We start from the raw sequence: 14945 nt of genomic DNA on the forward strand, positions 1-14945 counted from the left end.
AACCCCCAAATTAATACTCAAGGTACTTTCTGTCATTCCCCTGTGAGAGCAGAACAGCTGGGTGGTCATGCTGCCTTCATATGTGTACCTAGCTGAAGCTCAGCAAAGTGATGCTCTGCCTTCTTATTGCAACTCTTACATCATGAACAAGTGTCCTAAATACCATATATTTGATGCTTTATGTTTTCGTCTTTGTGTGTATGAGAGTATGTGTGTGTGTGTGTGTGTGTGTGTTACTTGGCAATTTTGCTGTTTAAAATGGCTGAGGTTCTAAGCACTGTGCTGTGATGCTCATATGAGCTCCAAGGTAAAAGAAAGCTGTGGCATTCCTTATGAGAAAAAACAAGCCAAATGATAAGCTCATTTGGGCTTCTGTGATAGCACTGTGGGCTGTGAGTTCAATCTTTGTCAACAGAAAGACAGCAGATAAAGCAGTTGTCACAAACCCTGGTAACCTGAGTTCAACTCCTGTAACCCATGTAAAGGTGGTAGGAGAGAACCAACTCCACCATACAGGAGCCATGGCATACACATGACCACATATATATGCATTCCTCTTCCTTACCCCTCTTACACACACACACACACACACACACACACACACACAGAGAGAGAGAGAGAGAGAGAGAGAGAGAGAGAGAGAGAGAGAGAGAGAGAGAGAGAGATTAGGTTGTCTGTCAAGATCTGAGTCAACTGGGAACATGGAGACCATGGGAGAGAGTTGAAGGGGAGGGGAGAGGCAGGGAGGGGAGCAGAGAAAAATGTAGAGCTCAATAAAAATAATTTAAAAAAAAAAGATTAGGTTGTCTGTAAGCAGAAACATATAAAAACATTGTTATACCCAGCACTCGGGAGGCAGAGGCAGGCGGATCTCTGTGAGTTCGAGACCAGCCTGGTCTACAGAGCTAGTTCCAGGACAGGCTCCAAAGCCACAGAGAAAACCTGTCTCGAAAAACCAAAAAAAAAAAATTGTTATACAAATTTATGAACACATAATATGTACTAACGTATAACATCATTACACAGATGTTATTGGTGCCATGTAGTGGTCAACTGACGAAAATAGGACCAAAAACTCAGAAAATTATCTCTATATTTTCCTTACCAATAATGGCTCACTGTTCACAAATTCAGGGTTCACAGAACATAACTACAGCTAATAATAAGAATGGTTACACTAAGGAAGCAAAAAAAAATCAATAAAAAGTGGTGATAAATTAAATACAAAGTAAACAAAGGCATGGAAGACTCCAGTGTTTCTGAAGTAAGCTGCCGTGTGGAAGGTACCATGTGGAAACAAAGCATGGAACACTGGAGTGTACCCCACAGGGCGACCAAGACTTTTTCTTTAGATGTGTTAAAGTTGAGCCTATGAGATCTCTATATTGAGATGTCAAGTAAACTTGTCTTCATGACTCCAGAGCTCAAAAAAAAAAAAAGTCCAAGTACTGATGGAACTTTGAAAGTCACTGACACAATGAAGCAATACTGAAAGTCTGGGACTGACATGTCACTCAAGAGGAAAAAAAATTAGGGAGCAGGGTCCAGGCCCAAGCGCATCCAGGTACTCCTTTACTTCCACAATAAATAGGAGGGATCACTTAAATCTTTATCCAGTAACTTTGATTTGTTTAGCTTGAAAGGGCTTTGAGGAAGAAGTTAATCTAGTGGTATATGTGTAAAATATGATATACATTCAAATCCCTTGACCTGGTAAACATAATTTGGACAACAGATCTTAAAATTCAGATAAACTTTAATGTTACAGAGAATTATTCTGAGGAATAATTCATGATGGCAAAGCCAGAAATAATCTTAACATTTGGGGAATGTTTACTCTGACAATATTAATGATATTTTCTTGTGATTTCATCTATAGATTCTAATCTTAGAAATTTCAGCCTTTCCAAGGATTTAATAAATGTCCACTTCTATTTCCTTCAAGTTCAAAACAAAACCCCAAATGATTATCCACTTTCACTCACTATAACACAAGCTGCACCAGGACAGACTTCTATCCATTTGGCACAATGCTGTCCACTAGGCCCCTCAAACACAGCGTGCTGATTGTGCATAGTTGACTTCAGTTGAATCTCATGTTTTAATCACATAAGATTTATAAGAATGTGTTGTAAAATGATGCAACTTGTCAATCTGTACCATTCCATTTGTCTAACAGACTTTCCTCTCCCCATGTTGAGGCTCCTTCTCCATCATTTGTTAAACACTCTCAGGCAGCAGAGTCTGAAGTCTGGCTCACCTATTCTGTTCCACAGATAGAGATGTCCTATGGCCTGCTAGGGGCCAGCTAGGGCTGTATCTCAGTGGCAGATCATTTGCTGAAAATGTGGAAGGCCCTGGGTTTGATCCCAAGCAACATCCCCAAGCACATGCATACATGCATATGTGTGCACATGTGCATAACACACTTATAATGTGACAACATAAGCCTATAATCCCAGCACTTGGGAGGCTAAGGCAGAAGGACCTCGAGATCTAGGCCAGCCTTTGTTACACAGAGAGTTTGAGGCCAGTATATAGTTATAGGCTACGTAGAGAGGTGTTCCAAACAAACAAAAAGTCATACTAAATGAAGTGAGTGGTATGATTTGTTTTTGCACTGGGTTAACTATTTCCTTTCAGGCCTGAATTCTATGCCTGCCACGTTATCTTTCAAGGAAAGCAACATAAATCTGCATCTGCAATTTTAAAATACTCAGACTTTGGCTGAAACAAAAGTCATTTATTTCTGGAGAAGAACCAACATATTTATAAATTCCACTTCGTTATCTACAAGGGTAGGGAAGTCTCCACTACACAGCCACAACTTGATGATAAAAAGCATCAGTTGGCTCTAGACTGCTGGGATTGACCCTGTCTTTCAGGGTGGCCTGCCTCGCCTTCCGTGTTGTCTGTACAGCATACTAACAGTCCAGACAACCCTGAAGAAATGCCATGGGGAAGCAGTGAAGTCTCACAATGCAACAGGCAACCTCACAGGCTTGGTAAGTCTTTTCAAAACTCATCTCCTTGCTCAAAGTAGGCTCATGGCCTGGCTGCCCCATACCACACCCTCCTCCACACCAGCTACTCCACACTGCTTTACCATCACTACCTTGTCTGGCTTGGTGATGAAGAACATTTATGTTAGGGAGAGTAACAATCCAGCACCAATGGTCTCAGCTTAAGTTGTCTCTTTTTAAGAAGGATCCTAAGCCCTTGTTGTATGTTGTCTGGGCCATTCTAACAGCCCTGTGAGAAGGAGGGCAGCCTGCATGTCAAGACAAGAGCAGGCTGGAGTGAGGTGTATACAGGTTTAAGTTCTGGCTCTACTATGACTGGTCAGAAGGCTTTGAATACATTATTAAATATTGCTAAGCTTCAATTTCCCCTTCCATAAATGGGAGAAAATAACAGAGCTCTTAAATGTTAGCTAATAATAATATGTTACTGTGTAAATGATAACTGCCCAGTCTGTTCCAGGGTCCCAGGGCCAAACTGCACCACTACAGACTAGCCGGCTGTGGAAGGCCCAGAGGAAGTAACTCCTGCACTTGCTGACCTGCCAGAGGAGACGGGAAGATTTGTGAGGGAACAGAGGCAGCCTCTGCACATTCCTGAGCTTCTCATGGCCTGCCAGTCATGCTAATGTCAAGTCTCTCCCCCAAACATCTAAGAAAGGCTTCATCAAAATAGCTATCTGACTTTAAACGTACTGGCTCTTCATTAAGAATGCATTTCTCCATGAGCAAGGAAGTCAGGACCACGAGGGGTGCACCCACCCACTGAGACAGTGGGGCTGATCTATTGGGAGCTCACCAAGGCCAGCTGGACTGGGACTGAAAAAGCATGGGCTAAAACCGGACTCTCTGAACATGGCGGACAATGAGGGCTGATGAGAAGCCAAGGACAATGGCATGGGGTTTTGATCCTACTTCATGTTCTGGCTTTGAGGGAGCCTAGCCAGTTTGGGTGTTCACCTTCCTAGACATGGACGGAGGGGGGAGGACCTTGGACTTTCCACAGGGCAGGGAACCCTAACTGCTCTTTGGAATGGAGAGGGAGAGGAGTGGGGAGAGGGGGAGAAGGGTGGGAGGAGGGAGAGGGAAATGGGAGGCTAGGAGGAGGCGGAAACTTTTTTTTTCCTTTTCTCAATAAAAAAAAAATTAAAAAAAGAATGCATTTCTCCAAAACAATAACTTTCCACGGGAAATGCAACTGAGGCCTACCACAGACTTCACAAATGAGAAACTCTAGGGGTTGGGTCACAGTTTTGGCAAGCCCTCTAGGTGACTGGTAGTCCTCCTTTTGTGCCTCACATAGATACACTTCACGGAGTTCCATGACATCCCTTAGAAGGCACAAACATGCCCAAGATGCAGAGAGTCAGAAAAATAAATAGGTAGGCAGAGGGGCCCTGTGGGTAGATAATAAGCAGTTAAAGTGGAGAGGAGAGATGCTGTCAAGCATGAGCAGGAGGGGAGGCTCCAGGTGCCAGGGGCCAAAACTTACACAACAGAGTCGCTATCAGATTTCTAGGTCTTCCATGAAGCTTCACTGGTGGGAGGAACATGCTGACTATTGGAGCAACCTTACCAACTCACAGGCCATGGGTCAGTTTTATGAGTCCCGTGTTTTACAAAGCAACTGCAAGTATGAGATGGCTAGAAGAAGGGAGGGAGAGGATGACAGCAGAATAGGAGGGGACACAATTAACAGCTGTCATCTGTGCAACAAGAAAACATTTCAGGTAGTCTTCATTTCTGAATTGTTTGAAACACAAGGTAACCTCATACTAGCAAGGTAGGCCCCTACTTTTCCCCTTTCGGCAAGATTCAAAGAGCCTAGCCATCCCACACAGTGGCTGAGGAGGCCTTGGAGTCAAGGTGTGTGCCCATCCATAGGCTGAGCATCTGCTGTTTCCCATATCCCCAGGGCTTCAGGGCATCTGAAGATCGATCTCAAGCCTTTCCAGGGTCTGCAGGTGTGTATTCAAAGGCGCAACAGGCATCCTTGGGATACCCCAGGTCCCAAGAGGAGGTAGGATGTTTGCAGCTTGGACTCACCAACCAGAAAGGCAGAATGGGGTCTTGTAATGAACTTGCCCCAGGATCCTGCTAATGTAAACCTGTCCTTTGGTGTGCTTTTATCAGTGTTAAAGTCTGTGTCCAGAAGCCACTCAGCAGGACGGAAATTCCTCCAAGCCAGGTCAAAACCAACACCACTGCAAGTGTACTCACAGGTCCCATGTGTTGTTACTGAAAGCAGTGGCAAGTCTCAAGTTCGTGGCCATGTCAAAGGGCAAGAATGACTCAAAACTGAACCTTAGGAAGGCAAAATTGTTTTAAAAGTTGCTTAATGGCTTAAAAGTGCTTTGAGGTTCTGTGACTAGGTTCTGTGTACTAGGCCTTTGCCTGTGATTTCCTGCTTTTACTAAGAAGCTCATAGTGACAAGCTGCAAACTTGTTCAGGGAAACATAAGGGATGTGTTCCTAACAGAAAACTGAAAATTCTAGAGCTGAGGGCACTGTGGCCTTGCTCTCCTAGAGGAAAGAAAAACACACCCTTTAGGTGCTGGCCTCTGTGTAATACTGCAGGCTTTCAGGCAGCCCAGGAGGCCAGAAGTCAGTAGCTGCCCATAGGTTGGAGACAACAGGCTGTGGCTCTGGTGAATCCTAGGAACCTAGACACTGGGGCTATGCCTAGCAGTGCGGTCCAGTGAAGCTGTCCGCTGCTGTTAGGGGCTTCTCCGCACCCCACCCCTACCTTGGCCTCCCTAGTAAGAGGCCTCTGCAGCCTCTTCATTGATCTGGACACGTGTCAGAGGTGGAACACTAACTCATAAAGGCCCTACCAGGTTGTACTATGATCCAAGAAGGCCCTATACAATGTAAGGAGCCTACAAAAATAGAGATTCTTAAAGGAATAGAAAAAAAAATGTTTTGTCCAAACCAGCTAGTCTCCTGATCTTAGATCCCTGCCAGAGATACAGGAGGGAAACAAAACAGAACAAAAACTTCTTGAACCACTGGGCCAGACACCACTGACAAATACTCTCTCTGAATGTACTCCTAAGCAACCCAGATGCCCGGCCCAACTCCAGAGTATTCCGCCTCCTACCACAGTACCCAGATCCCTGGCAAGCTCTCCCAAGTTCCCTCCCTCCTCCTATTACATCCAGGCCACTAAAAATTACCTGGTTCAAGTATCATTTTGATACCAGTCCCCTTCTGCACACCATAAAATGTCTCTTGAATTGGAACCCCTTTTAAACCTTTGACAACTGATCCAAAACACTTACTGTCCTCATCTGCTGGTCTATTTTGTGCTTACCACTCCAGCCAAGCAAAAATTACTTTGCAAATGAATCCCATTATACACTCTGCTCATTCACCTAGTTAAGCCAGCACAAGAGCTTTGGCTGTTTCTGTTGTCTTTATAAAGGACTACTTCATTTACCCAACTTCCCTTGAAATAGGCTGATCCACGAAACTGATCTACATAAATTAATTTTCTTCTCTACAGAAACTTAACCCGTTATGTGATCTTAAATCCTTTTCAGAATAAGTCATGGTATAACCAAATGAAACTTTATTTTGAGCATTTTCATTTCTGTAATACATTAGAAAGCCTCCCCATCTCAGTAAGCAGAATGAATATCAATTAATCATTTCCTTACGGTGCAGGTCATACTTAATGAGTAACAGTAATCATTCCAGGTTGTGGCTGCAGATATAAACGGTCCGGACTGAAGCTGACTACATGTATGCATTCTTATGTGCCCTTTCACTCACTCAGGTTTTCTGAAACTCCCTTCCCGTCTGAAGTCCCTGCTCTCAGTGTGGATCTTAATGACTGGATGCAGGTACACAGAATGTAGAGGGTAAACTCACTGTCTTTCTGCAGAATCCCAGGAATTTACAATCTTGTTTTTGTCAGAGCACTGTAAGTTCTTTATTTGGGATGGGGGTCTGAGGGAACCTTCCACAACTAGCAACAAAACAGTTTTCCGAATCTTTATCATGTGATTTTTTTTTTTACAGGCTGTAGGTACAAAGACCACAAAAAAAAAAAATGGACTTCTTCAATAGTATGATGGCAAAGTTCTACACAGGACTGGCATGGTGGATTTTGACAAACCCTTGGAAAAGTCACTTTATAATTGAAGAATACTTCACAGATTGAATAGGAGATATTGGTATGGAGGGAAATGCCCAGTTTTCACAGATACGCCTTAAGTGCTTTCTTCAGCCCACATATGAAGCTTCACAGTGAGTTCTCACTGCACATGGACAGAACCAGCAGGGGAGGGGATGCCCTTGCTCTATTATGTATTAGATGGCATTCTTTCTGTGACAGAGGATTTTATAATGTCTGCACATTAGCACACACAAAAGAGTCAATCCGTCTTAATTCTCTTTAAACATGGCACTTAATTGATCAGAATGTACTAGAGCAAAAGTAGTTAGGCAAGAATTGTTAAACCAGAATACTACCTAAATCACTACAAATCTGTTTGGTATTATGTTCACAAATAAGTGAGACCACAAAATTAATTTTCAGTTGTGAAGGTTTGCTAATTTGTTTTGTTTTGTTTTGTTTTGTTTTGGTGATGATTTCCCTAACTTTTTTTTTTTAAGAACAGAGTCATCCATCTGAAAATGACCCAGAGGCAATGGCTGTCCATTATATCTGTGTCCTTTCTGCTGGCTCCAGACTGTCAAGAGGGAGGATACTCTGTAAGTTGGCCTTGTACCACTCTCATAAACACCTGGCTCACTGACTGGTAAAACAGGTATGGCTTTCGCTGACTCAGAATCTATCAAGAATCTGACACACCGTCCTTTCTAACCTGGGTGAACTAATATTACACCAGAACATAAAGACACTGTGCACTCTTTTCTTCAGTCAAGTGCAGTGCAAGTTATGATGCTTTGTATGCTCTGTGTTCTGTGTGCTCTGCAGCACGCAGTTAAGAAAGGCCCCAAGAGCTGGAATCAGGCGGACAGTCGACCAGAAGGTGGCAGCTTGGTAGGGGTGAGGATGTCAGACAGCAGTATAAGAAATAAATATTCAGGGGAAATGGGAGACGGTGGCGGGGAGGAGGCAGAAATCTTTAATAAATAATTAATAAATTAAAAAAAAAGAAATATTCAGGGGGTGGACGGGAAGGCATGGTGGCACATACCTTTAATTCCAGTGCTCTGGAAGCAAAGGCAAGTGGATCTCTGTGAGTTTCAAGCTAGTCTGGTCTATTTATTGAGTTCCAGGTCAAGCAGAGCTATATGGTGAGAGCCTATCTCAAAAAAATAAAAATAAAAAAGACTCAAGACCCAAGTGAGTACTAGCAAGTCATGAATCTTGGGCAGCTGTAAAGTATTGCTTAGATGACATTAAAAAGAACAGTCAACCCTAAGAGAGACATACATGGATCTAATCTACATGGGAATTGGAAAAAGACAAGATCTCCTGAGTAAATTGGGAGCATGGGGGCCATGGGAGAGGGTAGAAGGGGAGGGGAGGGAGGGAGGGAGGGAACGGAGAAAAATATATAGCTTAATAAAAACAAATTAAAAAACAAATAAAAGACTTCATTTTTAAAAAAACCAGAACAGTCCATGCTTCGTATGTTTATAAAGTTCCTACTAGAGTTAAGGAATTGCACAACTACAACAGGGGGTACACCCAGAGGTGACGGCCCTCCAGGAGTGCCCCAGGAAGTAAGAGCCCTAAAGTTCCTTTTCTTGTATTTGTCATACTAATAAGAATATTATTAAAGAATTGCCCTCAGATTTGATTAGCACCATTTTTCTTAGTAGAGAGAAACTAGCGAGTTCAAAACAGAGAAAGGAGATGTTTCAGAGACAGAAACAAGTTCTGTGGTGAAGAAGTACAGTTGTTATCTTCCAGTATATGAAAGGTTTTAGAGAAAAGTAACAGAAAACAGGTTTGACTGAAAGCAGACGAGAGTTCCAGCAGGTTCAGGGATCTCCGGACCATCAGATTCACGGAATATTAGAACTGATCAATGAAGGAGCTGCTAATGCTCTTTCCTAGATAACAGCTACCAGTGAGTGGAAGATTTCAAGTCAGGGCAAAGGTTTGCATTCATTCTTAGTGATGCCTTCCCAGGAACACAGCTGCAGCCCCTCAGAATCTGTCTTAGGATCTGTGTGCACATTTGTAACGCAGCACAGAAGTGTTGCTATGGAAGAGGCAGTCTCTACCTGAAACGAGCAGCTCAGTGACAATGGACACTCTGGAAAAGTCACAGAGGAGAAGGGGGGGGGTCCTTTCCTCAGAGGCCATAAGGAGAATAGAAAAAAAGTCATCTAATATATGATCAGACAAGGGTGTATCCCCCTACCCCTGACCCTGGAGATTCTGCTGAAGGCAGGGACGGAAACTATCATTTCTCAGAGACTGTTGCTCCAGTGTTCTGTGTTCCCCAAGGTAAGGGTACAGCCAGGCTTTTCCCAGAAAGCCCTGCTCCTGGGAAATGACTGCCGAAAGCTGCTGTGACCGACTCCTCCGTCTGTGTCCTGCCAGCGAGTGCCCACCACATGACTATCTGGAATACAAGTGAGCCCATGAAGCCAGGAAGGGGCACAGCACGGTCTTCAACTCTAGATGTAGAAAACAAAAAATGCCCCAGCAGCATGTGCACGTGAGAACCGCATTTGTGTTGATGAGGATACACAATAAAAGTTAAATAACGAAAGAGAAAACAGCATTCTATACAAAAGAGATGCTAATATTTAAGAAATTTCTAAGGAAATCTGTAATGAGAAGCTTTGAAGTTCACACATAATTCTTTTAGTTCAACTAAAGAAAACATTTTCAAATAAAAGGGAAGTTGAGAGTCTTCCCTTCACACCATAAGAGAACAAAAGTGTGTAAGAACTGGCATACACAAAAGCAAACAAACAAGCAACCATTGCATCTGGGTCAGACACACTCCCCAGTGAGTCTGTACACCTTTAAATATTTTGACTTTCACTTCCTCTATTCCTGAACTCCTAGAGGTCAGAGGCCAGGTCTTTGTCATTTCTCCAAACACAGAACCTGCCACGAGGCCCCGGACACAGAGCCTCTGTAAATGTTTGCTCACTGAAAGCATGAAAGATGCACCCTGGTCTGCAGAACGAGGGAACAAACAGGGAGTTCAGCATGTAGAGAGTGTAGAAAGTACATGACCCAAATCATAGTCTAAGTCAGAATCACCATCACCAACCCCTATCATTCTCAGTTTCTTTTAAAGAAAAAATAAAGATCTTCCTGTACTCTGGGTTTTCAATTTTCTAGGTTTTTTTCTCCCCTCCTTCAACAAGGTATTGTCACATGAAATGGAGCTATTATGAGCTTGGGCCTTTCAAGTTCACACTCTATTAGTGGTTACACAAAGTCTGCTAGTATTATTCTGAATCCAGCCTTTGACTGCAACCCCAAGCGGTTGAATCGTCATACTAAGGCTACCAGAAAGCACTTGCAAAGCATGCATTCAGAGAACAATAAAAAATGCACAAATGTCCTACCCTCTGATCAGCACTACTTTGTTCCGTGCAAACCTCAAAAGTAGATCCTTAAGACTGATCTCTATGCGAGAAAGGAAGAAAAAAATGAAGGAGCATGAATTAAAAAATATGAAGAATATAAGCAGCTATAATTTACATAAAGCCCCCAATTCTCTTTGGTAAGAAATTCATATTTAATGCCTAGTGAGGCAGACCCTGGCATGTGGCTGAGTAGGAGCTCTCCTCTAAGAAGAACCAGTAAACAACCATTGGGGACTCCTTACCCAGCCTGCCACTTTGTATAGTAGTGGGTCCCTGCTAAGGGCAAAGGTTCCCTTTCATTCTTAGGGATGCCTTCCCAGCAACACAGCTGCAGCCCCTCAAAGTCTGTCTTAGGATCTGAGTGCACATTTGTAATATGGAAGAGGCATTCTCTACCTGAAACCAGCAGAAACTTGACAGGCATGGACAGTCTGGAAAGGTCACAGAGGAGAAAAAAAAAGGTTCTTTCTTCCATGGCTATGGGGAGTTCATTGTTGCTTCTTCCCAAAAGGAACAGTAGGAGATTAATAACTGAAATTGAAATGTTGCTATTACTGATTTTCTAAACTATTTGTGGGTTACACTTTCCCTGGGGATGTCATGCCTGTAAGCAACTCAGAAGACAGGGGGATTTAACACATACTAGGAAAATGCCTACTCTAGGCTGGAACTCCACTAAATATCAGGTTCCTCACACAACCCAATAAAGGCTAAAAGTTCTGAAAAGTAAGATACCAAGGTCATAAGCTTGATCCAAACTCCAGCTTCTCTGATTTGAATGTCCTGCCATCCTGTCCAGTATCAAGAATAAAACTAATGAGTTTTGCTTCACTATTCAAATGTAGCGACGAGGAAAACAATAGCTATCCTTACTTTAAAAACAGAAAATGTAAACACAGGCCAAGATATTATAGTTGATACGTCATAAAATTCTTTTGAGGGAAGATGACTCAGTTTGGTGGCCCACCTGATGAGGGACTTCAGTGTTTACAAGCTGAATGTGAAAGGTTTGGTTTCCTCCATGCTCACCAACAAGCCACATCTCAGGTAAGTGTGACATAGTTAACCTGGAATTGGGAACCCATAGGGATACAGACCCCTGTGGTTGACCTTTGCACTGCATACTGAAAAGGGCTTGGTAAGCAAGTTGATGGAGAAATATAATCACAAGGCAAATGTTTAACCTTCTAAAGAAAATAAAGCCCCTTTTTTACAAGAAGTTTAACTTGATCAGTATCAAGCCACTGAAAACTAGCATGCTGCTTATAACCCTACTCTTTAAGAAAGTTCTAGAAGAATGACTACATTTCTTCACTTATTTTGTATTATCAAATACGCTTTGTTGCAAAAGCAGCATGCCTGTCTAAATTTCTACATTCCAGCCTTCACTCAGTATTCCAGTCACACTCCATTTGAGAAATTCCAGCTAAAAAGTCTCATGTGTCATTAGACTTCTGAGAAGAATCATGTGAACTATTAGGTGGCAAAAGCCCTCTTCTCGGAGAAGTCTGCAGGAGAAGTCTTGCTCATTTAAGACACACACATGCATAAGTGTGCGCGAGCACGCGCACACACACGCACGACACTCACACATGCACAGTCCCTGGGTTTGGTTGAGATATGATTTAAAAAAAAAATCAGGTTCACTGAATCCACGGATTGTCACTGCGGGTCAAGGGAGAGGTCACGGTAGTCTTGGACACACACACTGTGAGTGAATGCAGGTCCCCAGAGCACAGTCCTTGACTGTGGAGGTCATTTATCTGTCTCGCTGCAGGCCTCACAGTCCCTCACAAAAAGAGCAGGCCTGAGCTTGGGGCTGAGTGGTTCTGGGCTGCAGAGGAGTAGTGCTGAGCAAGACCAGGAAAAGAGTGATGAAGAGGTACAGAGATGCTCCAGAGAAGAAGAAGCTACAAACAAAACAACAGTTAAGAGAATCCACAGACAAGATTCAAAATAACCCAGGGATGGAAGGGGTGGCAAATTAGGTTGCCTGGAATAGAGGAGGGTTGGGAAATAAAACTACGAACTGAGACCCCCAAGATCCACAGTCCTACACTGTAGCACCTTACACACCTGTAATTCTTTATCTGACAGAACCACTGAAATAACAAAGTCATAGGACCAACCATACTAACTAAGGCTTGCATGGCTCCCCCGGGGGGGGGGGGGGGTAGCCTACATTCCTCATGGATTCCAAATGAGATTAACATGATAAATGCAGTCCCTAAGGTGGCTTTGTACAAAGTTGACAAAATATACTCCAACCACCTAACCAGCCCCTGGAAGAAGAAAAGCTTCTTCTATCACAGCTGCGAATGCAATGCCAAGTTCCTTCTAAAATGCTCACCCCGAGTGTCCAGCAGAGGGAGTCTCAAGGAGGTACTTAATAAAGAAAAAACTGTTTCATTTTAGCACTCCAGACAGTGGGAGCTTTGACTGCAGCCCCCTCCCCTAGAACAGACGAACAATGAATGGCCGACATGGGCTCTCCTACGGTGTTCACATACCCATTGGCATGCTCCTATTCTATGTGGTGGAGTGACCAGAAATTTTGTTTTGTTTTGTGGAACGGTTAAATGGACCTTGTGTTCTTCAGAATCAAAGAGGAAAGCCCCTGGAATAACATTTCTCTGTTGCTTTCTAAACAGCCCCTTTGTTTCTAAGAGACTCTGGAAAAAAATATTTACAGTCCATAGGTTATTTACAGCCTCATTATTCAGAGTCAGGCTGGTAACTTTATTCCGTGCAGAAACCTAATTCATTTGGAGCCCTGGAACTAATAACAGATTTTCTTTTCAGATAAGTTTTTTTTTTAAATCAGCCTCTCCTAACAGAGATAAAACTATTAATGAGAACCCAGTTTCACTGGGCCCCACAGTTCCCCGGGTTTATAGGATTACAATCTCCCCTCGCCCCTCCTCTTGGTTCCTGGCAAACCCGTTTCCCTCTCATTTGCGATTTCATCCACCGAATATCTGAACAAAACCGAAAGAAAGCCAGATGAACTCACGCTAAAAAGTATGTAAAAGGCTGCTATTTCAATAATTTCACGAGAGAAACATTTTCACGATGAAATAACTGAAAATTCAGGCACACTTTGGTTGGAAAAGCCCCCGTACTACAAGCACACAAAAACACATAGAAGTGTAAAAACTTAGTTGATTCGGGTTTGATTTTTCTCGCTGCAAGCTGACGGAACTGACTGAAGAGAACCGAAAGAGTGTGCGAGGCAGCTGTATCGCCTTACCTTTTCTTTCTTATGAAGATAGTCAAACGGGGGGAAAAATCAGCCAACGCCAGGTGAAGGTGCACAGCACACAGATCCACCCAGGCCGAGCCAGAAAATCTTCTTTCGCCCCCCTCGCCCCCCAAGCCAAACTACATTCTCCCTGCCACACGCTAATTGCGGGGAGATTTTGAGCCTATTTCATTGTTCTGCCTGGGTCTGAAATGGACTTTTCATCTCTACCCTTTCTCACCGCTTGGCCCCTCACAATCGGATTCCACAGCCGCCGCCACCACCACCACTACCACCACCCCCCCTAAAAAATCGGAGGCTCGGAAAGAATAAAGGAGTGTGGGGTGGGAGTGGAGATGTTTGGAAAAGGGAGCAGAAAGAACGGACAAGTAGGAAGGAGATCATTTAAAGGTACTGGGGGAGGATCGCATCACCTTCATTTATCACAAATAAACAGAAAGCAGTCACGGATTCGTCTTTTCCCACACGCCGCCCCCATTTCTTTTCTTTGGGCAGCAGCCCACCCGGCACACACCCCCCAGCCGCCTTCTCTGCCCTGGAAATAAGATCCTGCTCCAGGCCGGCTCGGGTCCCGTCTGGGCCCGGGATGGGGGCACCGGGGAGGGTCACGAGCCCCCGCGGCCAGGGCCCGGGGCTGCGGCCGGGGGCTGCCGGGCGAGGGGCCGCGGGCAGAACAAAGCTGCGGGGGCCGCGGCCAGCCGAGCAAGCAGGGGATCGCGGGCCGGACGCTCCTTACCTTCGTACACGGGGGCCATCGGGGCCGGGGTGTCCGCGGTTCATGGCAACGGAGAAGGGAACGCGGCGCGCGAGCTCGGCCCCCTCAGCCTCAGTGGGAATCTGCCATCTTGAGCCTGTGTCTCCGCTCTCGGCTCAGCCCAGGCCGCCAGCGCCCGCATCACCGCCTCACTTGGCCGGCGCCGGGGGAGGGGGCCGGGCGGGCGCGTCGCCGCCACCGCCGCCGCCGCCGCCGTGGCCGCGGCCCGGGCCCTGCGCGGGGGGCTCGGCCGGCCCGGGGCGGCTAAGGCGCCGAGGCCGAGGGCCGGGCGGGTCCGCGAGGGCGGGAGCCGGGGCGGGCTGCGGCGGCCAGGGCCCGGGCCGGAGCTCAGCTCCGCATGGCTGTGAGGCGG

The 14945-nt window shown here is 44.9% G+C and overlaps 1 protein-coding gene across 2 annotated transcripts in view; it reads right to left on the minus strand.

Moving 5' to 3' along the window:
* Positions 1-14727, minus strand: part of Hipk2 (homeodomain interacting protein kinase 2) — a 180430-nt gene extending 165703 nt beyond the window's left edge. Inside the window, exon 1 of one of the 2 annotated variants that reach the window (XM_075953486.1) lies at positions 14555-14727. In XM_075953486.1, the coding sequence (XP_075809601.1) occupies positions 14555-14573 (19 nt within the window). In that variant the 5' untranslated portion in view covers positions 14574-14727. The remainder of the gene's footprint in view (positions 1-14554) is intronic. The other variant, XM_075953482.1, reaches the window with a different exon arrangement.
* Positions 14728-14945: the final 218 nt, after the last annotated feature.

This window comes from Microtus pennsylvanicus, chromosome 19, assembly GCF_037038515.1.
Source record: "Microtus pennsylvanicus isolate mMicPen1 chromosome 19, mMicPen1.hap1, whole genome shotgun sequence".
Classification (NCBI taxonomy): domain Eukaryota; kingdom Metazoa; phylum Chordata; class Mammalia; order Rodentia; family Cricetidae; genus Microtus; species Microtus pennsylvanicus.